The following is a 27109-nucleotide window of genomic DNA, read 5'->3' as shown; positions in this document are numbered from 1 at the left end:
ACGTAAAATCACATTCGATTAAAAATTCGTCTATTTTGAGCATATGGTTTGGCTGTTGAAAACAGTCAAATGCTTTTAGGCAGCTATTTTACATGCTTTTAGTCTTGAAGATATGTGTAACTTGAAAAAATACATACATACAAAAAAAAATACGTTCTTCAGGGTGTAGAAATTTGAGTTTGTGATACTAAAAAGGGAAAGACGATATATTATTAATTGAAATTTTTTTTTTTTATTTAACTCTAGCTATAATCCAAGTTGTGTAGCCTAGGTTAAATATATACATGACATTCTGAATTATTTATAGTTCTACATTTCGTTACGTTCATATAAAATTATTTCATTTCTATGTTCTTAATGCAGCAACGCGACTCCTAGAGAGTCTTTAATCGTTAATTGCATTACTATTTTCTATTTTACTTTTTTTCCCGGCGGGCACGTTCCGCGTGTTCCTGTATAACATGCTTTGCCAGCAGTGCATACTGAATCGATTGATTGCATATTGGACATTCTTTCATCAGGTGCGTTTTATGGTGGCAAGTTAACAGATTCTGTTTATCAAATGTTTCACTACAAATGCTACATATATATAACGGCTTCTCTCCCAAGCGGTTTGTAAGGTCTGTTGTGTTCTGTTCAAGTGTTTTATGCCCATTTTCTACGGATGAAACCTGTGTTTTCTTCCTCAATTCTAGCGAAGATGATTCTGCGTTTCGATCATTTGTGACGTTTCCATTGGCATTTGTCTTGCCATCAACATTACACGCTTGATGCCCCAAACTACCTCTAGCTGTTTGAACTGTTCCAATCTCTGTTGTAAGCGACAATGACGTTCCGTCGTTGAACAACAAAAGTGGATCCTGACCATGGTCTGCTTCATCATCTTCTTGCTTGCATTGTACGGCTGTATCAATTAAGATCTCATCTTCATCATTCTTTTGAGATTCGTCACCACTCACAAACATCCTTTCTCTTTCTTCGCGGTTCGGGAAGGGATATTGAGCATTATTAATGTCAATGTAGTCCATGCACTCTACTTTCACCAGCGTTTCTTGCAGTTTCTGCTGATTCATCCGGACCTGATGACTGTATACGTAAAACATATGTATTGATTTGTAACAATCAGTACAAACGTTCATCGGTAGCCCTATTTGATTCTTAATCTAAAACCACGACAAAAATTCAATTAGATTCATTTCAATCTACAGTATGATAGGTGAAACTTACCGGAAAAGGAAATACGTGCCTCAACATGGCGCAAAGCTGTCCTTCGATGATGGTGGTGCTTTTTTCACCAAAGTTGCTGCTCAAACATAGTCGGCAGGAGGCTGTGTAGCTTGTCGCCAGCGGAACTTCATTAAATAATCGAGCCTGCAGTTGTTTTACACGAGCGCGGCAACTAGGCAGTGGTATAAGGGGTGGTGGTAAATCGTTGCCAAATGGAACACCAAAGCCGCTCATTTTGTGAGACCAGGTCAACCTAATTTTTTAACTAGTTTCACTACTGGATTTCCTTCCTGCGCCACAAGGATAATATAATAGTTACGAAGCTTTTAATTATACAGAGTAATCCATATAAAATGCTTCTTCAGTAGCAGGTAATAGAAAGCTTTTTGTCAAACAATATACATAACAACACGTTCAATTGTCCATTGACTGTTAACGCGAAATAAACCAAATTCACACAAGCTGCACTTACTTGTTTTGCCGCTGAAATGGTTGAGTTTGTTTTGATCACGAACACAGCTGACAGCTGCTGAATAACGTCAGTACAGCGCTCTGCTGGTCGAATAATTCGAATTATGCAATACAGGTGCGTCAAACTCACTTCCCAAGAACATAATCAATTATTTCGGTTTTTTAGGTTTATTCTTCAGGATTTAGGATTCTTCACATGTGTACTGAATTGCAAATACAGTATTTGCACTGTAAAGCAAAATTCACCGTATGAAACATTGTTAATCAGAAACTAATTTAACTTTTAAGATTTTCATGTTACTTCTTCGTCGTGGAGCCGACTGTCGAATGTGTTTGTATCCCCTTAATCGCCCTTTCGCGTGACAAAATTTACATTTGAAGTATTTGCTTATCATATGTGCTGGTAGCTTACGGCCGTCCTCTGCCCCCAACTGACTAAACAGTTCCAAGATGTGGTAATGTTTTTTGAACGGGATTTTAGAATGAGGAATGCCGACACCACTCCAGTTGCAGGTTGCAAAAAATTCCATTGTAAATAGTAAATCTATTGCGCTGTGCATCAGGTGCAGTGACCTTTCCTGTCCGGTCTCTCTCATGATATATTCTGTAACTTGATTCATATAGTAAGGGTCTTCTAGCTTCCGATTGAATTCCTCCAGTTCGATCTGACTGCTAACTGGCACTAGTTGAAAGGGCGAAGAATTTTGCACCCGTGAAAAGCAGTCTGCTGGTTTGGTTGCATTTCGTTGTTGTATTGTGTTACGAACGCCGCGTCTAGGCAACCGTGTACCTTCGCAAATCTTCGACGCAAATGTTTCATTATATGAATCTTCATTGGAATCTGTTTCATTCCCATTTGATGCGTAATCCGACAATGATATGCTTTCAGCTAGATTATCTGTTGGTGTCTCCAAATTGGTAGCATCTTTTGCGGTTGCAGCAACTGGATCAGCTTGGGATGTTGTTTTTTCACAGTACTGCGATTGGCGAAGCGGATACTGATTTCGTTTTGCAGAAGTTGTTTGAGAATAATTATGATCGCTTAGGCGATCATCGTCTTCAGCGCTCTCTAAATATTCTTCATCGCAGGTGAATAAAGTTTCTATCACAAGCGGTGCCTCTTCAACTCGATCCGTATCAAATTTGTTGAAACATTCAAGAGCATCCGTTTCGATATCGAAGAAATGATCGTCTTCAGTCGAGACCGATACGAAATGCGTTTGTGTAGCGTCACTGCTTGATGGTTGCAAAAGTGGATCATGGCTGTATTCTCCATCTTCTGTTACAGGTTCACACAGCATATCTACATCGATTATGCTATCATCATTCTCGATCTCAATTACATTGTTACTATTTTTCAAATGTTTTTCGGTCGTGAGCAATGTTGCTTCCAGTTCCTTCTGATTCATTTGCACTTGATTGCTGTATCTGTAAAATATCGCCACACCTTTTCTACACTTGCTGCAAACATTCATCGGTAGCCCTATTTGGTTCGGTATCTAAAATTACAATTAGCTATTACAACGCTTGTTACCAAATGACTCTATGATGGTACTCACCGGAAATGAAAATACATGCGCCAGCATAAAATTAAACCGTTCATCAACGATGGTGGTGCTTTTTACGCCAAAGTTGGTTCCCAAACATAGTCGACAATTGGCCATGTAAGTCGTCTTCACGGGACGACCGTTTAACAATATGACCGGAGCTTCGGTCATATCTTTTCGCTGGGTGAATTGTACACTGCTATGGCCACTTATTTTGCTTCAAAACTAATTCACTTTCAATATTAAAGTTTGTTTCTTGTTTCCATTGGCCTTTCCAGAACAATCATTCGTCCCTTTAAAGTTAACCTTTTTTCCGCATGTTACAAACAATTTTTACTTTTTCCACTTTTGTTCATCATAACTATCCAACGTATTACACAGAAACCTAGTGATTTCACCTAAAATCAAGCACGATTTAGCGAAAATCATTCGAAGAAAGTAGCGTTTGTTTACTTTACCGCTCAAATGCTTTACTTTGTTTTGATCACACAATCTGACAGCTACTTCGTGAGCATTAGCAGGCGATACCCGGTGTGCAAAGAGCGAGAGAAACGGACCAAAAAAATAGAGTGAGAAATGGTCTGAGCTTCCCTGTAAAAAATGGTCCGATGGAAGACAAGTTTGAACCTTTTCCCGTGTGCATAGGGCAAAAAAGAGAAACGGACCTTTGCGAGCAATCCATTGCAGAGCGCGCTCTCCGTATTTCTGTCGTCGTGTGCGTGTAGGTTCAAGCAGTGATCTTCGGTTCACACGTACGAATGATGCCGAAGAGGATGAAGAAAACACGATCCTTCGCTGCACATAGGGTTAGAGTGTGCAAACGATGCGGACAAGCAGCGTAAGAGGAACACGTACACACGATCCTGCACTGCACATAGGAATACAGTGCATACAATGCGGACAAAACCCACAAGAAGAAGAAGACACGATCCTTCATTGCATGCCGGCAAGAAACACAAAAGGAAGACAAAAACACGATCATTTACTGTATAGAATCGCAATGCCTGCGCGTACGGGATATTTGACATCATTTATCACCAAAACAAATGCGAAAACTAATTTGCGGCTTGTTGATCGTACGGCACAAGATCAACCAGAACAATAATCACTATTTCACACACAAAACACAACACAAACTGTATTCATCGTCGTGTAGAAAAGCGAAGAAGTTTCCACAATATGTACCGAAAGTTTTTTTCCCCACTTCAATTCAATGCGCTTGCCGAAGCAAGCACGGAGTGAAAGGAAAAAACTAACACCACACATTAATGGCATGAAAAGGCACATAAATTCTTCATAAATCGTAAGACTTATTTGAATATTGCACTGCACAAAGCAAACGCTCACATTTCCAATCCTCTGCGCATCATACACGCACAAACAGATTAAAATTTTTTTTAAGTCCCACAACACATCCGCCCCGGACTTAGCGCACAGCAAACTTAGCCCTCCACAATACAGGTTTAACGCTAGAGGAAGGAGGCAGGATGAACAATACAGGTCAGGACGAGATGGAAATAATTCTACCTCGAGCTAACTCTGTCAGCATACACATTTTTTTTTTTTTTTTTTTGCTCGGTTAGAATGGCCTGGCCGTATCAAGACTTATTTTACCACGTAGCAGGATAGTCAGTCCATGCTACGGGGAGACGGTCCGGATGGGATTTGAACCCGGTCCCTGCCGTGTGGACGGGCGCCGTTTTTCACATGCACCACCGGGCCGCATACACATATACAGGGCTATTATGAAACGCAAACATCTTTTCAAACGTCACACAAAGTTGCCTTTCGTATTATGACTTTCCGTTTGGCTCTCCGTTTGGCACATTCAGACGTTTCAAAAATCAATGATAACTTGATGACAAACGGAAAGTATAAAATTTGCATTACCTGTACCAAACGGAAACCCCGTTAGAGAGAAAATTTTCCGTCAGCCGAAAGCAACGGAAAGTACAATTTTCTTGAGAATTGATTATAAAAAAGTGAATACGGAGGTGTCCACTTCTTTTGTAACTCATTATTCACACGAAATACAACAGTGGTGATGAGATTTGCTACTTCAAAACTCAAATTTTGTTAAAAAATCATACAGTTGCTTCTCTCGACGAACTGCTATTTTGAATTTTGTTTATGGTTTTCATCTTGACAGATTGATTGATCCAAGAAAAAAGTCGATGAAGCTTTCAATGACTCCAACGAGCAACCATAATGCAAATTTGCTTTCCGTTTGAATTGTGACTTTCCGTTTGTGAAATTTCCGTTTGCGTTTCATAATAGCCCTGATAATCAAAGAATTTTCCTTTTTACATAGATCCGCTCTCAAAATAGTCGAGTTTCGGAGAGAAAAATCGGCGCGATCAACTTTTTCCGACACTTTTACCGAAACTACATGTCAACGAACCAAAAAGGTCCGTTTGTCTCGCTCTTTGCACGCCGGGCAGCCTTATGCTAGAGGAAGGAGGTAGGATGAACAATACAGGTCAGGACGACGGTCGAATTTCGAAGCGAAAAACTGTCGCAATCACCTTTTTCCGAAACTTTTACCGCAGCTACAGCCATCGGACCAAAATCGGACCGTTTCTCTCGCTCTTTGCACACCGGGTCAGCTGGCAATATGGATTGGACAGAATGCGGTCTTTTACTAATTTGTTTCGGATTACCCGTTGTTCAGTTCGGTGAAACGGTCATCTAAAACCACAATCGGCAGATTCAAGTAATCGTTTTTTTGGTTTATTTTGTTTTAATTCATAGCAAACGAAAATCCAACTAGGAAGGCGGGTATGTCACGTTTGGTGTAGCAGAAAATTACACCACAAAACAAAGAAAATTACGATTTTTCCACATGTATATACAAAACTAGTTGGTAATGAAAGTAGCGTTGGCGAATTCTGACTAAACTCACTTCTACCACATTCACCAGGTGGATGGCGTGTAATTTAAAGTACCGGCAATGTTTCTCATATGAACATTTTTAACCGATTAAGCTAGTTTACTTAAACATTAATTTTACGTTCTATTTTTTTATGTACCTTTTCACTAACGGGAACGTCGAACGTTCTTGAGTTCTTGTGTCTTCCGCTTTGCATTCGATTCTTTGACTGTGCTACGCATATTGCGTTTAGACGTTGGTGCGGTTTTTACATCTTTCTCAACCAACGTCGAAGTTGTTGCTTCATCCATTCCTTCATTTATATCGGCTTCATAATAGACCATAGTTACGCTACTAGCCAAGCTATCGATTGCTTTGTCCACATTGTTTATATTGTGTACCGTTGAAGTTGATGGTTTAGTTTGGGACGATGTTCTTCCACTGGTCTGCGCTTTTACAGGTGGATGCTGATTCTGTGTTGCATACTGTTTTTGTTTACCTTTACGATCAGTTTGAGCGCTCTCTTCACCTTCTTCATCACTTAGGGATATAATTTCTATCACTAGTGGGGCCTGTGCAACCGACTTCTTACTGCGTTTTTTGTTACGCTTGGGAATTTCACTACAGACCAATTTTTTCGCTAAATCTGGAACCGCTACGAAATGCATTTGTGTAGCGTCATAGCTTGATGGTTGCAAAAGTGGATCATGGTTGAATTGTCCACTATCTGTTACAGGTTCACACTGCATATCTACATCGAGCAGTTTATCATCGTTTGTTTCCTTTTGAAATTCATCGTCGCTTGTAATTTCTACAATATTCGATACTTCTTGTACTCGATTCGTATCGGGAACAACCTGCTGAAATCTTCCCGGGGGTACACTACCAATGTTAGCAGTTTGTTCACAATCTATTGGGATGAATGTTTCTTCCAGTTTCTTCTGATTCATTCGCACTTTGTTGCTGTATCTGAAAAAAAGCTCCACGCCTTTTCTACACTTGCTGCAAACATTCATCGGTAGCCCTATTTGGTTCGGTATCTAAAATTAGAATAAGCAATCTATTGAGCAATGGTTGAATCCAAATGCTTTTACAATGTCTCTCACCGGAAAGGGAAATATATTCGACAACATGACGCCAAACCGTTCATCGACGATGGTGGTGCTTTTATCGCCAAAGTTGGTTCCCAAACATAGTCGACAATTGGCCATATAAGTCGTCTTCACGGGAAGACCATTTAGCAATATGACCGGAGCTGTGGACATATCGTTTGCTTTGGTATACTGCATACTGCTAGGACCACTCATTGCACAACTATTTTACACCAGAACTATTTAAGCTTAAAATAATACGCTGATTTCTTGTTCGCCTTGGCCTTTCCGACACGATAATTCGTCCATATAAAGTGCACCTTATTGCCGAAGGTTATAAACTGTTCACAATGCCATTTGTTTCAACATCGTAATGCACCAGCGTATTGTATGGAAAATTGCTGATTTCACCTAAAATCAAGCACGATTTAGTAAAAATCATTTGAAGATAGATGCGTTTGTTTACTTTGCCGCTCAAATGGTTGAGGCTGTTTTGATCACACAATCTGACAGTTCTTCGCGAGCGTCAGCTGGCGGTGATGTTTGAATTGATTAGGGTTGATCAGGTATGTCAAACTTTTTCCTCTAGAATGAATTCAACGACGAATTAACTGCTTTCTTGTTATTCAGTTTTTAGCGCAGTAGTTACGACAGTTCTCAGTTTATTTTATTTTTCATTTTTTGGTGAAAGTTCGTAGAAAAGAAATACATACAGGTGCGAGCATGTCATTTTCGAAGCTGCAGACATTTTGTACCACAATATCAGGAATTAGAATTTGTATATGAAGCCAGATTTTGCAATATTTTGTATCTTTCTCTTATTGAATATGTTAAGGCTTGATCTACATGGTTTTCATGGCCGTTTAAATATCTTCAATTTAATCTGTTTAGCTTTAGTTGAAAGATAGTCATGGAAAGCATTTTGTTTCTTTAGTTGCATTCTGTTGGTTAAAAGTATTACGTACATTGCGTCTGGCCGTCAGTGTACTCGTTTTAGTCTTATCAATATTTTTCGAAGATATTCCACCATCCTCAGCTCTATTAGTTATTTTTGCAAAATCGGCGACAGTTATGCCACCAACTAGATTAGTTTTTGGTTTTTCCAATTTGCTAACATTTTTCACACTAACAGCAACTGGTTTAGCCTGAGACGATGTTCTTTCATTAAACTGTACTTTTGAAACTGGACTCCGATTTCGTTTTCCAGACGTCGTGTGATTGGTAACGCTCTCATCTTTTGCATTTACTTCAAATTCGTCATCACTTGCGGATATAATTTCGATGACAAACGGTGCGTCTTCAACTGGTTTCGTATTGGTTTTTTTCATACACTCAGTATCATCAATTTCCATGCCGAGGAAAACACCTGGAACCGCAACGAAATGTGTTTGTATATCTTCATAATTGGATGGTGGCAAACATGACTCCCGACTGTCTTCTGAATCGTCTAATGCATTTTCACATTGCATATCTACATCGATCAGGTAATCTTTCATTTCTTTTTGAAATCCATCACTACCAATTCTTATCACATTCGTCACCTTTCTTCCTTGATTGCTATCGGTACGTGGACCACGCTCGTGAATCGTTCTTTTAGTGTTAGTCTGCTTCAGTTTATTGTCTGGAATCAATGCGTCTTCCAGTGTTTTCTGGTTAGCCAACACTTGGAAAGTGTACCTGTAGAACAGATCCACGCCTTTATAACATTTGGTGCAGACATTCAACGGCAACCCTTTTTGGAACGTAATCTGAAATTAGCATTAGAATTAAGGATCTATTATATTCACAGAGCATTGTTAGACAAATATTCTACTCACCGGAAAGCGAAATACGTGATTCAACATGTTCTTGAACTGTTCATCCTTGACGCTGATGCAGGTTTCACCAAACTGATCGCTCAAACATAGTCGACAGTGCGAAAGGTAAGTCGCTTTCAGTGGAGGGCCGACGACTGGTTGTTGGTTCGTAGGATCTTTATTGCCGTACTGACGATTGAAAACATTCGCCATCGGAAGACTTGCAGGGCCACTCATTTTCCGCTCCGAACGTATTCGAAACTCCAAATATTGTATTTGTTTCTTCTGCTCCTTATCCTTCTCGGAACTACAGTTTGTCCTTGTAGTAACTTTAGCTTGCTACTGAAGATTATGAACTATTCATAATGCCACTTTGTTCTCCATCGTAATGCACCAATGTTTTGCATTAGAAATTACTAATTTCCCCTAAAATCACGCGCGCAGATTAATAAAATGTTTTGGAAGATTGCTGCTGCACTTTACCGCTCAAATGGATGGATTTGTTTTGTTCACACATTCTGACAGTTTTTGGTTAAAATGTCATTGCTGCGTTGTGCTGGGCGAAAGCTGATTTCAGCAGCTGCAGCAGCAACAGCAGAGGAATTTTCGGAATCTTTCGTGTTGGATGCTGTCATAACAATAACAAACCGAGCTTCTTTTACGTACGTATTTTCTGGCCCGCTCGATGTGATGCCTTCGGTAGTTACAATGCGATTAACTACTTTAAATTAATTTCCAACACGTTTTTAACGGATTATACAATTCCCTCCGTATACTGAATGTGCCGTACATCATGAACGAGAATTGCCGATTGTGTTTAAACATAGTTAACAGGAAACGTACCACAATCGGGCAAAGCGAATTTCGTACGATGATGGAGACAGTTTTCTCCTTCTCGGTAAGTCCTTCTCCTATCGCAATTCATTTTCATCTTTATACTTATCGAGCGACCCTTGCAGATAGTCAACAAAGATGGTTTGCCCATGTATGTATGTACGGGATGTTCTTCCGCTGTTCGCAATTTTTTCAGCTACAGCCTAAAAGTGCAACAGAACCAACGGTACCTGGAACAGCAGTATTGTACATCCAATAAAACAGAATCGTCTAGCAGAGTTGCGATTAACGATTCCCCCGTACATCATCATTCTGACAACGATGACGGAGAAGAAGCTTTATCCAACTTGGATACAGATATTTTAACCGTCTGCAACACATCACTCGTTGAAGATGATACACTTTTAGAACTGTCCACGACACAACTTTCCTCGCAAAATATTAGCATACACAGGCAAAGACAATGTGGTAATGCAACCAGCATGAACAAGCAACTAAATTCCGACCTTCGGTACACTTGCGATGAGTGTGAATTGGTACTTTCTAACAAAATCCAACTGTACAAACACCGGCGCGTTCATCAGAAGAAAGAATGTCCCGTCTGTAATATGCTGTTTAGATCAGATAAAATTAAAGATCACTTCACTAAGAAGCATCCCGATGTAAAACTGCTACAAGCGGATGGTGAGTTTCGTTGTGCAAATTGTCAGGAATTGTTTAAAACTGAGGAACAACTCAACCATCACCTCCGGTTACCAGATCAGTTATTGATCAGATCACTAGCACAACACAGCGGAAATCACTTGCCAATGTGCAATTCTGTGGGTAATGAGTTGGATCTACTTCCCGGTGAAGGCAATATCGAAGTAAAAGACGGTAATACGGTTGACAAAGAACGCGTATACTATTGTACGAAAAGGTACAAATGCTGTAAGTGTGAGGAGAAATTCTTTGATAAGCCGCAACTAATCCGACATCAACGGCTTCATCGTACGACAGAGTGTCCGATGTGTAACAAAATATTAAGAACGGATAGAATTAAGCAACACATAGCGACATTACATCGAAAGCACGATGGATCGCCGAATGAGCTGTTCAAATGTATGGAATGTAAAAAGTTGTTTGAAAATGCATCGCAACTAACATTACATCGAATCACACACAAAAAGATGGTGTGTCCAGTATGTAAAGAGACGGCCAGTTCTTCTCACATTCAAAAGCATTTAAAATCATTCAACAGCGTTGCTTTATCCGAAGACTCTAGTGAGTTCACGGACTGTATGGATGAAACTGATACGAAACGCCTCCCCATTCAGTGTGATGAATGTGGACGAGCCTTTCTAACTAAATACCAACTTCGTAAGCATCTACGTGTTCATCTAAAGAAGAAGTGTCCAGTATGTCAAAAATTGGTACGTTCGAATACGATATTAGCGCATATAGCTTCGAAACATTCCAAACAGCGGACAAATGTTGTGAAAGAAAAATTATTTCTACGGGACATTTCTCCCACGCGATAGTAAGAACCATTTTGCAATTGACGCAGCTACAAACCAAACCTAATTAAATAGAGTTAAATAGGAATAGGGTATTTATTCTGATCAAGCATTGCCATTCATTTACGAATCAATATCACGATCGTTTTGAGAATCTTAGACGGCAAGATCGGTAACTCTCTTACGATGGATTTATTTTTACTTTATTGAACAAACCAGATGTAATCCAACGTGAAGTCTGATCTTTAGATGCTATCCAAGGCACAGACAAGGCAAGAGAAAATCGACAAAGGAAAGTCAAAATAACCGGATCTGATTTAGGATAAATTTATTTCATGTTAAATTCATTAACTTTTATTATATTTGCTGAAGAACTGAATTAATCTTCAATTCGTTCATTATTTGTGTATATCTTTTGTTGCTATTTTTAAGCCTTTCCATTAGCTGCAATTGCATGAGTTGAGACGAGTTGAGACACCTTCAAAATATTTCTTTACTCCACCAAAAGCTAATTCGCATTCATCCCACGCTTGCCTGAGTTTAGTGGTCTAATGTTTGTTACAAAAAAGTGTACATTTTTAGATATTTTTTTTTTCGTAAAAATGACTTATTTTTTATCTGGTATATGGTGCTATTTTTGTATTTTTTAAAGAACGATAACTAATCTAATAAAACGAAACTAGTTACATTGATTTTTTTTTCTCTAATTAATATTAAAAATTATACGTTTTTCGACCTCTGGGACTAAGCTTTTATTTACATTTAAAATAGAGACAAAGCATTCACGCCGCAACATAAACCAGGAACCTCTCGGTGCTCATTTTAGCAACATAAATCAAGTTAGGGCTGATCTTTCTATAATAAAAGAAAAGATGAAAGGGACATCATCCATCATTAGGCTGCCAATGATTAAAACTACACAGCAAGAACACATGATTCGATGAGCATACAGAAAATTAATCATCACGAAACGTGGTATTCAACCGGTTCTTTGTTCAAGGATTGTGTTGCGATGGGGTAATAATTACATTGCTGCTGCTTTGCATATTTCCTTCGCAATGCAATATTGAAGGATGAGTTACAATTTCACAACAACATTTGTTTAGAGACTGAACAAATGTACACAACATGCATTTCAAATGGAAATTAAAACTCGTACGACAACAGAAAAAAAATACTGCTAAACATTTTAGCTTCTGTTGATAAAAATTTATTGTTTTTTTTTCTTTGTTAACACTTCACACGAATATATTTTTAATTAACACATTAAACAACTTACTGTTTAAGCATTGAAACGCCTTGTGATCTATATTGCAAACGATCATATATTGCTAATGGCGTTAAGCAGCTTGAATGGCTGAAGAAAAGAAGCAGAAACTTCTACCATATCTCGATGCCAGTGAGCGGGACGGTTTTACTCACATTGCGACTAAATTATTGTCCGATAAGCATCGGTAAATATCAACCACCTTTTGGGTCTAGTTCCACCTTGTCGATTTCCTTTTTCTTGCGTGCAGTAAACTGAGTGTATGGTTGGATAAAATAACTAGCGCTGGGTGGAATGAGCTGGTGACATTTTCGAACAGATCGAATGCTTTTTCGGGTGTACGACCGACGCCCCGGCTACATTACAAACTATGCGAACCGTACTGCAACCGAACTGGTTACTTGAAGGGAAGAGATTGTTGTTGCAGAAACAGGAAAGGTGGAATGGATGCGTAGAACGTAGCTCTTACAACCCTGACGCTAGTCGTCAGGTGAAGAATTTTTTTTAATGGACAATACTGTTTTTTTCTTCTTCTTCTTTTGTGAGACCATTTACAAATCCAAGGCGATCTTATTTCTGTGATCGATTTTTCTTTTCAATACGCCCGTAACGTATTAATATGTTCTAAAGGTTTCGATTCTGTTACAATGCACGATCATGGATTTGGATGAAGTGTGAAGTACAACTTAATCTATGCATTAACCTTTTCTTCATCAAATATCACAAATGGAAGAAACCAGTTCATTCCCTTATTGATGAGGTGATAGAAATTCTACACGTCGATCGTGTGGTGATCACATTCTTGTGATCGAAATGTTGACTCTTTGCGATCATTGACATATACGTTAATTAGGATATGACAAGGGATACACATACGGCTGCCTTTGCCCATGTAGCGAAATTTAATACTTTCGCTTCTTTGGCTTTGGTTGCCACCAACTTGAGAAACGGGTCTAGAATGAAGAGTTGAAAAAAACACACACCACATAGTCTTGGTACTTCTTTACATCAGCAGGAACGCCCTCATTTCCACTGACCTTGGAATTGGGATTCTAGACGATGACACAAATGATAAAGTCCAGCACAAAAAAAAGAAGTTGTATTTTTCCCTTTGCTGATTCGTGCTGATTCCCTTGCTCATGTCAATCGGCCATCATTTACACTAATTGAAGCTGTCGCTTTAAGTTATCAATTATAAAATATGTATTACACGATCGTAAAAAATGTATGTTTCCCCGCGACAGAGAAGCAATCGCTTCTTTATTTATCTGCCAGCCATTGATAAATCAAATAACTTCAACGCTTGTAATGACACGAACCGACAAAACGGTTTCGATGGTTTACTGCCGTGTGTCGAAGCGAACGAAGGTTTGAAAACGATCCAACCCAGCATCAATTTCTTGCTGTTAAATTATAAATTATAAACGTTCAGCTTTTACAACGATCGCGATCATCTGCCGGAGGTTATAGTGAGACCCGAACCAAACGATCGTGCCGGTATGATATGAAATATATTTCCTCCAACCATGCAACACACGTTCAACACATAAACGACCGGAAAATGTACACCATCTGGTAACATAAGGGTGGAAGAATCTTCTTCAAAGATTTATCGTTTGTGTAAATATCATTGTAGCTCTTTTGTTACCATTTCTCGCGGTACGGTTTTGTGCTAAACAAAAAAACCTTATTATATGAATCGTTCCCTTCCACTCCTTGTATTGCTCTTTTACTATCAATATTGTGGCCGTCACCAGCAGCAGATTGTTTGTGACCGTACCTCAGCGTCTAATTAATTGTCCGGCTTTTTTTTATTCTCTTCATTCTTCGGATGCCACCACAAGCGAATAACTATCCTCGAACGCGTCAAATTTTGTTTTTATGTGCAGTAGTAAATTAATTTTTGTTTAATTATACATAAGCTAACAATTTAAGTTATTCGGTAAAAATGTTAAACTTATTAAAATTTGTTTTTTTAAATAGGTTTTATGTGTCCACAATTGAGAAAAAAATCTTCTAGTTCGAACTAAACCTCGTACAATTTTGAACAGCCAAGGGTTGAGTCCTGTTACTACTGGCGCAGGCAAATCACAATACTTATTGCACCACCCAATCGGGAGCAAACAAACGACCATCAGCATTATCATAATCGCTATCGGGAATCGTGTTCGGGATGTACCTTCTTTACACCCAACCTTTAGGTGGAGCACCACGTACTTACGCTTTGCACTTCTGTTGCTGGAAGATTCACTTCCGCATGAAAGGAATACCGAAGCGAAATACCTTCGCCGGCAGGACTGGAGAAAACCGTCAACGGATGGCTCTGAACATGCCGCATGTACCGGCATTTTGTATCACTTTCAACTACACGCCGCTACAACACGCACTGAGCCGTGTGATGATGATCTTGACCTTTGCTGCAATTGCCGCACACGCATTGCGTTTAGTTAAGGAAAAGGTAAACAGATTAAACCGGCAAGAATGTTATGCAGTAAACTATTTAAAGGAAAATAGGATTATGACAATGTTAAGGTGTAATTATGAAACTTTTCTAAAAGTACTTAAACATGAATTTTGAAACGTAACAAAATCAATAAAATTGACCATAGCAATTTCATAAATTTAAATATTCATTTACAATTTCAAAATCTACCAAAAGCTTATCATCTTATTATCTTATCTAAATCTGTTTGCCTGACATATTCATAAGTTTACACAACTTGTATTAAGTTTCATAGAATTTACCATTAAACTCCTCCAAATCGATATGGTCAACTATCACGCACTCAGTGTTTCCGACAGGCTTTTTTCGCTCATTCCCGTCAAATTCCCATCGGGAGCAAGTTCCCGCAACCAATGTCAAGAACCATCGTGGTGCTGATAATGAAAGTGAATGTGCACACAACCAACCAATGTGCGAGGACGACTCCGTTGGTAATGTGTACGGGGTTGGCGTACAACAACCTGTCCATGGCGCAATGGCGTAAAACAATTGCACCAACTGCTCTCGCCGTATGTGTAGCAAGGTCAGATGATCGACGCGCGTCTGGAAGTAACTGATGCCTTCTTCGTCTTTGCGGAAGAACCGGTTCCGACACACTCACTGTCGGTCCCACAGGACACATCGGGACACAGAGCATGGACACAAAGCCCTGGACGGAAGGTGTGCGTGTGTGTGTGAGGAATGGAACATACGATCGGATCGGTGGCGAAATGATTTCCGTTTCGGCAAAGTCAGCGAACCGAATGTTACGAGCGTATAAAAGCGTACCCCAATTAACTGGACCAGCATCAATCGTGTTCTGTCCTCCGACTCGAAGCGAGTACTGAGTGGAATCCATTCCCCAGCAGCGCTACCGAATCCATTTGCGTTCTAAACACCACCATCAGCAAACCCAAGTATCAAATATGAAGCTGTTCGTCGTAGTATCGTCCCTGCTGGCCATTGCCACCGCTGCTCCATCAGCCACGCTGTACGCAACAACGTACGGCCAACCGGCCCTGTACGCTGCCGCTGGAGCACCACTGGCCACGTATGTTGCGGCTGGACCGGCTGAACTGCACAGCCAGTACCACGCCCAGGACGAACTCGGCCAATATTCGTATGGATACAACGGAGGACTGTCGGCCAAGGCGGAGTCAAAGTCGTTCGATGGTATCACCCGCGGTTCGTACAGCTATCTGGATGCGGAGAACAAACTGCAAACCGTCGCATACACTGCTGACGCGCTGAACGGATTCCGGGTGGCTGCTTCCAACCTGCCGGTGGCTCCGGTTGAAACACGCACCGCACCCGAACCGGTCAAGGACACGCCCGAGGTCGCCGCTGCTAAGGCCGACCATATGGCCGCCATCGAGGAGGCTAAGCTGCGCAACGCCGCCGCCGAGAAGGAAGATTCCGAGGCCACCATCATTGCTGCCGCTCCGGCCATTGCTGCTGCGCCTGCCGCTCTGCCACTCCCGGTCGCCACGTACACCGCCGCCGCCCCTGCCTCGTTCGCTTACTCGACCCACTCGATCGCGCAACCGATCGCGGCCTATACCACCTATGCCGCCGCCCCAGCCCCGGCTGCCATCGAACTGAAGGCTCCCGCCTCCTTCGCGTACTCGACCTACACCCAGTCGGCGCCACTTGCTTACACCCAGTACGCTGCTGCCCCTTACGCCGCCCTGCCGGCATACGCCCAGTACGCTTACCCAGCTGCTCCGGCCACCTCGTTCACTTTCGCCGCTCGCGCGCAGCCCGTTGACATTGCTGCCGAACTGCCCGAGCCGGTTCAGGATACGCCCGAGGTCGCCAAGGCCAAGGAAGAGCATCTGAAGGCCGTCGCCGAAGCTAAGGCGCGCAGCCTACAGTAAGGTATTGCAGTAGCGCAATCGATCCACAACAGCCAAGCAATAGACCCCCGGAATCATACAACAGCCCGATCGTACCCCGATCTATCCCCAGCAAATGCCACAAACAATGATCACAGGATCAAAAGATGACTGTTACGCCAGTAGATATACTCTGTACAGAAAATCATATAGTCAGCAAAAAAGGAAAGGTTAAAAAAAATCTATTGAAATGAGAGTTTGAAAGTGAATAAAAAAATTAATGTGCATAGTACCAGCTCTCAAATCGAGACGCACAGGAGGTGAAAAAACCTTGCAAGTTAACTCCCCGTTTAAGTCTCCTTTCACTTTGTTGCATCCGAATAGATTCATCGCTCCGGTAATAAACAAAACGTTGAGGTAATTTTACAAAAATTTAGTAATCCTATTCATTCTTCTCGAAGGGATCTCTCTGAACGTTCCGTGGTCAACAAAAAAACTTGAACAGGGATATCAAACCTGGGGGGTCACATGCCAGCTTACCCGTTTAACGGCTGCCTTTGCTCCCAATCTGTACGACGAGCATGTAACGGAACAGTAGTTCAGATCCTTTGCGATCTTTAAGACACACTTTTGATCCTACCCCATATGCGGAGCGCCTTCTGTAACGAAAAATTAAATATTGATCGGCTCCATTGAGCAACAGCATCTCTCCATTCAGTTCCAGGCCTGAATAAATCTTAACGATACAATTAACTATTTTGGAATCCCGGCCAAGCTTACCAGGTTTGTGCAAATATCATTGACCAACTTCACATGGGAGATGATGGTGGATGGAAAACCCTTAGGGCCCATTGTTACCTGCTTGTCTACCTACCGCTAGACAGAGTCATCAAATCATCAACGCGACTCAATGACGGAAACTTCGAAGTTTATCTTCTATAAGTCAATCTAGATCCTGGTATATACTGATAACATAGACATCATTGGCAAATTACAAATTCGAGCAGGCGCCGGGAATGAAGAACATCATCGTGCAATGAATTAGACTCGTCATGATCTGGTGGACTAGGTATAGCATTGCAATGGACAAAGGACACAGTGTAGTGAAAACAAGTAAGAGATGGGTTTCTTCTTGACCTAACGACCGGCATAACACCTATTTCTGGCGTACTAGACTTATCTATTTTCAACACATAGCGGGATATCCAGTCCTTCCTACGGGGGGACGGTCCGGATGGGATTTTATACACAGATCTGTCGTGTGGAACCGGGGCCGTTTATCACATACACCACCAGACCGCTCCGCGTTGATTCTTTTCCACTTTCAATAATCGAACCAACGGCCTTCTATAACCTTCTGAATGGTTCAAATCACCTCGTTGGTACATTACACGTTTTAGTTTCGTCTTGATAGTTTCATAACCTCCGGATCACCTGAAGAAGCAACTTCCTCGGAGACGCACCAAAACGGTCAGAATACTGAATTGACAGTAGACAGTGAACATTTCAGAGGACTCCTGTAATAGGTCAAGACCGTGGTGCAAATCTAACGCATGATAAATACTTTTTTCTCAATGTTACCATAAGATCTAGAATACTTTTGTAAAACCCGTCTTCTGTTGTCTTCTTTTATTGTAATAAACGCGTAGTCCCTTGTTTAAGAATGACCCTATCGAGTTTGGACAACTACTTTGGTCGTTTTTCGTCTAGGGAACATTTGTCTTTACTGTTGCTGTTCCAGTTTCGCACAAAAGCATGAATAATTTAAAAAGTTAACTCTTCGTCAAAAAATAGTCATCCACAACGATTCAAATAATTACAATACATTACAGCATGTTTATATTTCAAGAATTTTCAGCACTTAACACTAAGTTATCGTTTTCGTCCTTTGCTAGTTCTAGTCTTATTAAGTTCTACAATCTCCAGTTCAATAACAGGTAGTGCATATCTAAAGTTTAATATTTAGTTGAAAACGATCGTTTTCGGTCTAAGTTTCGTTTAGAATGGAAAAGTGTTGCTAAATAGTTTATACCATAGAAATATGGGAACAGGTTTGTTAAATTAAGCAGCTGGGCTTGTCAAAGTCAATACATTTATTAAAGGAAGTATTAGAAACAAAAGGTAGAAGAAAAAAAACTAACAATTTTTAGAAATGTAAAAAAAACTTGAAAACTTGAAAAACCAAAATCCAAATTGAACGGTACGCTGATATGGTAAGAAAACTGTTTACATACAAAGATGTTTCCGATTCGGATTAATTTTTCCACCACTCTCAAACGCCTTGCCCGATGGTGGACAAAGAATTCTGACTTTGTCCAGCTCCCGTTGCTAGGCTGGAAAGCGTTTCAAGCGATCGACTGAAACCTACGGTCCGCAGTGCTTTCAGTCCATCGAGCAACACAATTTCCTGTTCGCGATCCGGTCCACACTCACACGCCACGTAAATTGACGTACGAGCAAACTGCAGCGGTGCCAGTAGACGAGGCGATTCTCGTAAACTAATGAATGCTCGCCGCTCATCATCGGCATGGGTCTGTTGGCATTCCAAATCCTTCATGTAGGACTTGCTAATGTACATTACCTGCACGCAGTCGGCATGAGCTACAAACAGGCATGATTCACGGTAGTAAAACTCGACCGGATCCTGCAACCAGTTCAAATTGCCCGGTCGGGAACGCCAACCGCATTCGTCAATGAAAATGCCTACCTCCCGATAGCATAGCAGATACTCCTTGCTGTTGATACGGAATGCAGCCAACGGGGCACACTTTCTAACTTCGTTCAGCGTGTTGTCCGACATGTCCAGAAATTCGTCCGCTCCATACGTACTTAGATCGATCTCGAAGAACTTGTCCGCCCCAACGATGGCCGAATTCTTTGTGAACAGTACTGTCGATACTGGGAGAATCGTATCGAGCCCACGGACAGGCTTAAACCGGCCCGCATGTCCATCGAACTTTAGGATCACGATCCGAGACGAGGTGGCTGCTATAGCGATTGCATCCGAAAGCTTCCCACCGTCCGGAATGTCTTCCATCATGCGCACAATATGCCAAGGTTCACTGTGCGTACGGTTTGCAATCGATAGATCCAGCACAAACGATTCCAACTTCGGTTGCAAACAGGCCGATGCTTGGGCCCGGCTCTGAAGATGGCGCAGATCACACTGGTACAGATATTCACCGTCCGAACCAATCAGTATCGCCTTCGGAATGGCAGGTGAAACGGCAAACAAGCGCACGTTCGAAATACCCCGGATATGAACCACCTCTCCCGTATCCATGTGGTAGGAATATAGACCAGTATCGCAGCCTGGAAATCATTCAAAAGAGAAAATATTAACTGCCCAAATATTGCTGCTTTTGATTTACACTTACCCAACAGTACGGCCTTATCACTGACTTCGTAGATATCGTTTACGTACAGCTTCGGTTCGAGGCGTTTCGTTTTGAATAGCAAATCTCCTACATAGTGATCCTCTTCGGCTTTCTCCTCCGCACTAGTCATCGAAAATGCCGGGCTTTTGCGTCCCGCTGCCTGTCCAACAGACTCAACGTCGGTCTCTTCGTCGTCACCCGTTCCGAGCTCCTCCGCAAAGTCGTCCAATGATTCATTCGCTTTACCCGCAACCGCTCCACCAGTTCCGCTCTTCCGCTTTTCACCACATCCACCCACCACGGAGGCACGACACTTCCGGTGGACAGTAATGCTGCAATCCGTACACTTCCAGTAGGGATGACCGGCAAGAATATGACGATCACACGCGGCACATAGTATGGCCGGATGCTTCGAGACCGAAGATGAACTTTCAATCGTCATATCAAAGGTATGTACTTTTCCTGTGGAGATACGCTTTTCCGCTGCAGAAGCAGTACGACGGCGTTGCTGTTCCGTTGTTGGTTGCGTTTCCTTCTCCTTACGATCCGTCGTCGCCGATCGGCGATCTTCGTTTCGACAGCTTCGTTCAACCACAAGATTTTCATCATCCTTCTGTTGTTTTTGCTGCAACGTATTGCACTTTGCCGCAGCAATAAGATCTGTTTTCGCTCGCAGCAATTGCTCTTTAAGCTGGTTGGTCCGTGTCCGTTCCTTTTGCAATTCGTCCTGCAGCTTCCGATAGCTAGTAGTCGATTCTACCGGCACACCATTATTCGACGCGCTAGCAATAGGCACAACGTTTTCCTTTCGTTCGCAGGCCGACGATGTGCCAAAGATCAACCCGGCCAATGTTTTCTTTTTCTTGTGTGCGTTGCACTCCTCCACCTTCGCCTGTAGATAATCGATCAGTTTCTTGTGTTGCGCCAGCGTTGCTTCACTCTTGATGTCCCGTTCGGTGTAGAATGTTTTCTGTTCCTGCAGGACCCGTTTCACATGCTCCAGCTCAGCGGTCAGTTGTTCGATTAGATCACGCTCTTCGCGCATCTCGTTGCTTTGCTTCGTAATGTGTTCCTTTGCAAGGAACAAATCTGTGAGAATGCGTGAATTCTCTTCCTTCAGGATGTAGTGCTCCTGCTCGTAGTTGGCAACCACCTTTTGCAAGTTTTCAGCATCGTGATTCAACAATTCAATACGTTCTTGTACCTCGAACAGATGGCTCGTCTTCTCGATCAGTTCCTGCTGCTGTTCGACCATCTGCCGCTGGAGTTCTTCAAATTTCTTGCGCAACTCTTCGTACTCCGCCAGCAGATGATTGGTTCTTGATTCGCTCAACGTTTTACCAGAACGTTCCTCTTGCGCCTCGTGTCTGATACGGTCGATCTCGCTATCTTTATCGGCAAGACGTTTGCGAAGCGCTTCCATTTGCTCACCGCATTCCTTGTTGCGCTTTGATTCTTTTTCGAGTAGCATCTCCATCTCGGTGATTTGCGCTTCCGTGATGCTACACGCGCCCTTCAGCACGTTGAAGTTCTTCGTAACAGCAGCCAAACGTTGCTCAAGACTTTCGCTCGATTCCGTAGCATCCGCAAGCTCATCTTGAGCTTCACGCAATTCCTTCGCTAAGCGTCCGTTTTCCACCGTCAACAGTTTGGCCCGATCGTTCAGCTGTTGCTGTTTCTGTTGGCTTTCCTTCATCTTTTCCTCCATAATTTGTATCTTAGCTAAGCATTCGATCAGTTCCGTTTTCTCCGCTAATCGATCCTTCTCCGAATTACTCCAAAGTTCACGCTCCTTCTTAAGCTCACCTTTCAACACTGTCATATCCGCACGCAGATCCTCGATTTGTTTATCCTTGTTGGTAATGGTTTCCTGCTGCTGCTTCATTTTAAACTCCACTTCTTCCTTCTCGTGCCGGATGCGCGTTACACGGTCGTCGGCTTGTTCGATGCGTCGGGTCAGAATGCTCTTCTCCCCACGTAAGCCTTCTAGTTCCTTCTCCAGCTTCCAGAGCGAAAGGTTTGCGGTACGTGCCGATTGCTTGTCCAATATTGCCTGCTCACGGATTGCGGATAATTTATCTTCCAAGCATTCTTTCTGCTTCTCCAGCAACGTTTCTGCGCCAGATGTTCCTGTTCCAGTTGCCTTCAGCTGATCAATTACCTTCTCTAGCCGGCCGACAACTACCTCTAAGTGTTCGGCCCGTTTACGCTGTTCATTTTCACTTTCCCTGCATGACGAATAAGCGAATAGAACAGATTAGATGCAAAATATAAAACAAGAACAGGATACAGAAGTTATCACACCAACAAAGCTAGGAGAAGAATAAACACATTTGATGACCCCGTGTGTTACAATCAGTGATTATAACGGGTTTTATCGAACAGTTGCGAAACGGCTATTTGAAAAGACACGCATACACACACAGAGGCATTGCGTAGCATCACACGAAACATGGCAACGATTGCAAATCAGTATTGGGTTACTATTACTGCTTTACCCATGTCCATGTGTTATCCAGACGTGGGAACGAAAGTCTCGCTAGCTGAGGAATTGGTAGCAGTTAAAAAATTATAATATGTTTTGTCTAAATCTCACTCGAAATTTCATTTCCAATTAGGTACAACAAACAAAAAGTTTTTAATAAATTAGGTTATTCTGGGGCGGTTTATCAACACATAACGTAGGAACCGAAACGTAATATTACTTTACATTACCTATGTACCATTTCCTGCAAAAAGACTTGGTGCACGTAAATAAAATGTTTTGTGTAAGAAATAACATCCATTTTCGTTCCGTTTATCTTGCAACACATGTGAAAATGACACTAAAACTATTACATATATTCTCAAGAAAAAGCTTGCTAAGGTTGTTACGTATTTGTTTAAATTAACGTTCTGGCTCATATACCGCAAAACACCGAACATTTAATTGTTGTTAAATTTAATTTTGTTTTAATATATAAAAACTTCTTCCATACGACAGGACCGGTTATCAAATCCCATTCGGACCGTCCCACAGTAGCAAGGAATGATATGTGGTAAAAATAAGTCTAGTACACCAGAAATGGCCGGCATAACCTTAGAGGTTGTTAAGCCAAGAAGAAGATATAAAAATTGTATCGTACTTTAATTATGACATTCTTTTGACCACTATATCTCGGCATTTGATCTCATCTGGGGTGGCTCTCCATAGCAACGATAGTAGATCGTTAAACAAGATGAAATAACGATCTGCTAGATCGTTAAAAACGGCAAGTAGAAGTAGACCAGTTAGATAGCATCATTATTATTATTAGTATTATTATTGTTAACATTGTCTACCTGCTGGTATAACTATTTTCACTTAAATATAAAAATTGTTAAACCAGCAGCTGAATAATATTAAGAGTCAATAATACTAATAATAGCGTTGGTATATTTTTGATGATATTCTTGCCGTGCTAGGCCGCTGAACTAAATTGCATTTATTTAGTCAGGTAGTATAGTGTTTGGAACGATTGGAACGAATACAGATACGCATGTGGCAAAATATAACCAAGCTGAATTTATTTCATAGTAACATTTCTTTTTTTTATATATCATAATTCAAAACATCGAAAGTAATATAGTAGAGGAGAAAAGACTTTTTAGTAACAAAAAAAATATATATTTCGCTGTGCGAAATAAGAAACCACAGCTCCACATCGGTTACCAAGTCCCGTCCCAGTCCTAGACACGGACTTGGGTAACGCCGTTTTTCAAACGGTACAAAGGAACCTCAAAATATTTTGCTCTACGGTGAGACAAGAAATAAACGAAAACAATTACCCACTGCTATTGCATACATCGCCTTGTGTGTCTGTGTCAGCGAATTAAGATGCTAATTAATTGTCTAATAGGATTGTCATATGGATTGATTAAACTTACCTCGCTTTAATTAAGTCATTGCGCAGCTGTGTCTCCGTGTTCGGTCCCGAAAGTACCGTCGTCATGTCCTGCAAGCTAGAGTTAGCACTTCTGAACTCTTGCTCATACACCAGCGAGCTTCGGCGGCTACTCTCCACACTGCTGATCGATACCGTCATATTCTTTTCCTCCTGCAGCTTGCAGATCTCACTGCGCAAATGATCGTTCTTCTTCTGCATTTCTTCGCTCATCTTTTCCGAAAATTGCTTCGCCTCGCGCAGCATGTTATTTTCCTCCAGCTGCATCGTCATGCGGCGTTTGATATTGTCGACCAGCTTTTGTTCTCTTTCCGCTACAAACTTTACGGTCGATTCTTCCTCCTGCAACTTGTCGCGTAACTCACGCACCTCCACCTCCAGAATGGCCCGCTGTTCTTTTTCTGCCTTCCATTTCGCCCGTAGTTCCGCTATTTTGGCATCGTAAGTCGCCATTAGCTCCTGCTGACTGCGATCAAGGCTCTCCTTGTCCGTCATTAATTTATCCTTCGATTTTTTGAGCAAATCCTTGTAATTTTCGATGGATTCCTGAAGATGCTGACATTCCTCCAGCCGCGTCACTAGCTCAGTAGATACTTCACGCAGCTTATCGTTTGCTACGGCAAGTTCCGTCTTCTTCTCAGCCAACTGTCGCTCGTACGCTTGATCGGAGGCCTGCTTAGACTTTTCCCACTTCTTGTACGTCTGCTTCACCACATCGGCAATCGTAGCATCGTTTTTGAAACGCTCTTCCTTCTCGATTTTCAAGCTGTTGCGCAAAGTTTTGTTCTCGGTACGGGTGGCGGCCAGTTCCGCCGTTTTCTCCTTCAGTAACTCTTTCATTCGTTCCAGTTCCTTTTTCGTTTCCTGCAGTATCTTACTATGTGCCGCCATGGTGACAATCTTACGATCGCGCTCTAGTACATCCTTCTGTAGACGATGAATTTCCTCACTGTGCTCCTTCAAACGACGCTCCTGTTCCTTCACTTTTGCAGTCAGCCTGGCCGCTTTCATGTGTTCGTCCGTATCGCGATACATGCCTGCCGCATCCGTCTCATGCACGTAGCTGTAGCCCAAGAAAGGAAGATCGTGCCCGGAAAAATCATTCATGCGTGCGATGTTATACGTTGGCTTCCGGCCAAGCAACGCTTTACGTTTGCCAGTTTTATCAACATCGTCAAAGTTGGACGTATCGTCATCGCTGCCAACGGTTGGAATAATTGGCGGAATCATGTACCGCAACCGATCCCAATTCAAATCACCAAAGAATGGGTGCCGTACTATTTCCGGGTACGAAATACGATTGGACACGTTTGTCACTAGTCGACCAAGAAGATCGCGGTAACTGGCGGAGATGGAAACGTGCGCCGGGTAGGAGAGTTTCTTCGTAACACGCCCTTCGCAATATTCGAGTATCTTCGAATAAGTTTCGTTCACATTGTCCCCATGAAATGGTGTTTGCTCTGCTATGAACTCGTAGCCGATGATGCCCATCGACCAGTAGTCGCAGGTAACGTCGTGATTGGCAGTATGCGTCGAACGGCCAACGGTCGACAATGTTTGCAGCACCTCGGGCGCAATGTAATCGGGAGTTCCAACCGGCATTGGACTCGTAACACTGCCATCATCATTGATAGCCGTCGCGTTCCCAAAATCGGCCAGCTTAAGATGTCCGAAACGGTCGAGCAAAATGTTTTCCGGCTTAATGTCTCTATGCACGAATCCCATCGAGTGCAAACAATGCAGCGCTGCAGTCAGTTCAGCCAGGTAAAACTGAGCAAGATCTTCGTCGAACACACCAACGCGTATCATTAGGCTCAACAAATCGCCACCAGGTAAAAACTCCATGACCAGATACAAACAATGCTGGTCCTGAAAGGCGTACTGCAACGGTGTGATCCATTCCGAACGCCTTGTAGCCATAATGTCACGTTCAGTACGCACTTGAGTCGACGAGACGGACTCTTTCGTCATCTTTTTCATCGCGTATAGTTGTTTCGTATATCGTTCGGCCACAAGCTGGGAAAAAGAAAATACATGCATGAGATTAAAAAGAAATCTCGCTATTAATCATCACATTGCAAGATCACAGGCTTAGATTCCTTGAATTATACACTTACATGGACTTCCCCGAAATATCCTTTGCCGATGAGACATTTTACATCGAAATCATGTACATTCACTCGTCTTTCGCGGGTTTCTTGAATGATTGAACGGTCTGTACAATAATGAAATGAAAAGAAATAAATTTAACAGATTCGAATTAGAATAACAGGAAAGTTAATTCAAAGGGACGAACACTCACATTTAGTAACGAAGTCAGCGATATTTTTGTCCTTTTTCTTGACCGCATCTTTGCTACATTCGGCGTAAAGCACAAGCAACGTATCCAGCAGACCCTCCCGGCTGAGAGCAACATCAAGGAGGTCCGCATCGGCGGCCTCTTTTCCGTGGGACAATAGCGCGTCACCTCCAGCATTGGACCGACCTAGTATCAAATCGTTCAGACGCGCTGTCCTAACGGCGATTGCCTTCTGTTCTTTCTCTTGTTTGGACATCGCGAAAAACGAACAATTTCACACTTTCCAACTAAGAAACCACTTTCCGGGCGATTTACAACTCTTCAAACATTTTCCGGCAAGAATGAGGCGATATCGTGACCGAAAGCTTTGTTTTATCACAGCACAACTGCACGTCCTTTCGTGTTTATCGGTTGGCGCTTCTCTTTTTGGAGGCTCTGAAAAACCGTTGCAATTAGCATACAGTGTTGCCAGCAGATAACGCGCCTTTTCAACCAACTGTCAATGTACGATTTGACAGCGTGAAATTAGGTTCAGAACTCGCACACGATTTCCAAATTTGCTGTACATTTGGCACAGCTTGCTAAGATAACGAAT

At 42.0% G+C, this 27109-nt stretch overlaps 5 protein-coding genes across 7 annotated transcripts; 2 read left to right on the top strand and 3 right to left on the bottom strand.

The window, feature by feature from the left end:
* Positions 1-360: 360 nt before the first annotated feature.
* Positions 361-1861, bottom strand: LOC125771091 (uncharacterized). Its single transcript, XM_049441313.1, has 2 exons — positions 1228-1861; positions 361-1163 (listed from the first exon to the last, which is right to left on the bottom strand). The coding sequence occupies exons 1-2, from the start codon at positions 1459-1461 to the stop codon at positions 417-419; spliced, it is 981 nt and encodes a 326-aa protein (XP_049297270.1). The 5' UTR covers positions 1462-1861; the 3' UTR covers positions 361-416.
* Positions 1859-9505, bottom strand: LOC125771089 (uncharacterized). 3 transcript variants are annotated; one of them, XM_049441310.1, is made up of 3 exons: positions 9023-9505; positions 7221-8953; positions 1859-3197 (listed from the first exon to the last, which is right to left on the bottom strand). In XM_049441310.1, the coding sequence occupies exons 2-3, from the start codon at positions 7419-7421 to the stop codon at positions 1959-1961; spliced, it is 1440 nt and encodes a 479-aa protein (XP_049297267.1). In that variant the 5' UTR covers positions 7422-8953; positions 9023-9505; the 3' UTR covers positions 1859-1958. The 3 variants fall into 3 exon arrangements, with proteins under 3 accessions (XP_049297267.1, XP_049297268.1, XP_049297269.1); XM_049441312.1 differs by lacking the exon at positions 1859-3197 and adding an exon at positions 5954-7154 and having other exon boundaries at positions 9023-9503; XM_049441311.1 differs by lacking the exons at positions 7221-8953; positions 9023-9505 and adding an exon at positions 3258-3869.
* A 138-nt stretch (positions 9506-9643) lies between these two features.
* On the top strand, positions 9644-12540 carry LOC125771088 (zinc finger protein 28-like). Its single transcript, XM_049441309.1, has 2 exons — positions 9644-9899; positions 9961-12540. The coding sequence occupies exons 1-2, from the start codon at positions 9795-9797 to the stop codon at positions 11353-11355; spliced, it is 1500 nt and encodes a 499-aa protein (XP_049297266.1). The 5' UTR covers positions 9644-9794; the 3' UTR covers positions 11356-12540.
* A 3280-nt stretch (positions 12541-15820) lies between these two features.
* LOC125771092 (cuticle protein 16.5-like) lies at positions 15821-17257 on the top strand. The gene has a single exon (XM_049441314.1). It carries the CDS (start codon positions 16007-16009, stop codon positions 16955-16957), a length of 951 nt encoding a protein of 316 aa, XP_049297271.1. The 5' UTR covers positions 15821-16006; the 3' UTR covers positions 16958-17257.
* A 1710-nt stretch (positions 17258-18967) lies between these two features.
* Positions 18968-27109, bottom strand: LOC125767593 (citron rho-interacting kinase). The gene is made up of 5 exons (XM_049434332.1): positions 26518-27109; positions 26333-26430; positions 24199-26231; positions 20293-22520; positions 18968-20227 (listed from the first exon to the last, which is right to left on the bottom strand). Exons 1-5 carry the CDS (start codon positions 26768-26770, stop codon positions 19188-19190), a joined length of 5652 nt encoding a protein of 1883 aa, XP_049290289.1. The 5' UTR covers positions 26771-27109; the 3' UTR covers positions 18968-19187.

Source organism: Anopheles funestus, chromosome 3RL (assembly GCF_943734845.2).
Source record: "Anopheles funestus chromosome 3RL, idAnoFuneDA-416_04, whole genome shotgun sequence".
Lineage (NCBI taxonomy): Eukaryota > Metazoa > Arthropoda > Insecta > Diptera > Culicidae > Anopheles > Anopheles funestus.
Note: the sequence above shows the minus strand (reverse complement) of the source record. Positions and strands in the feature narration are given on the sequence as shown.

What these genes read in the sequence shown, in the direction of transcription:
- LOC125767593 (XM_049434332.1), bottom strand. Translation starts at nt 26,770, where the DNA reads ATGTCCAAACAAGAGAAAGAACAGAAGGCAATCGCCGTTAGGACAGCG. An exon ending in GATATTTCGGGGAAGTCCAT is followed by an intron (nt 26,232 to 26,332) that starts GTAAGTGTATAA and finishes TCTTTTTCCCAG; the next exon opens with CTTGTGGCCGAACGATATAC. An exon ending in AATGACTTAATTAAAGCGAG is followed by an intron (nt 22,521 to 24,198) that starts GTAAGTTTAATC and finishes TTCGTCATGCAG; the next exon opens with GGAAAGTGAAAATGAACAGC.
- LOC125771091 (XM_049441313.1), bottom strand. Translation starts at nt 1,461, where the DNA reads ATGAGCGGCTTTGGTGTTCCATTTGGCAACGATTTACCACCACCCCTT. An exon ending in GGCACGTATTTCCTTTTCCG is followed by an intron (nt 1,164 to 1,227) that starts GTAAGTTTCACC and finishes TCGTGGTTTTAG; the next exon opens with ATTAAGAATCAAATAGGGCT.
- LOC125771092 (XM_049441314.1), top strand. Translation starts at nt 16,007, where the DNA reads ATGAAGCTGTTCGTCGTAGTATCGTCCCTGCTGGCCATTGCCACCGCT.
- LOC125771089 (XM_049441310.1), bottom strand. Translation starts at nt 7,421, where the DNA reads ATGAGTGGTCCTAGCAGTATGCAGTATACCAAAGCAAACGATATGTCC. An exon ending in CGAATATATTTCCCTTTCCG is followed by an intron (nt 3,198 to 7,220) that starts GTGAGAGACATT and finishes TTGTAATTTTAG; the next exon opens with ATACCGAACCAAATAGGGCT.
- LOC125771088 (XM_049441309.1), top strand. Translation starts at nt 9,795, where the DNA reads ATGAACGAGAATTGCCGATTGTGTTTAAACATAGTTAACAGGAAACGT. An exon ending in AGACAGTTTTCTCCTTCTCG is followed by an intron (nt 9,900 to 9,960) that starts GTAAGTCCTTCT and finishes CGACCCTTGCAG; the next exon opens with ATAGTCAACAAAGATGGTTT.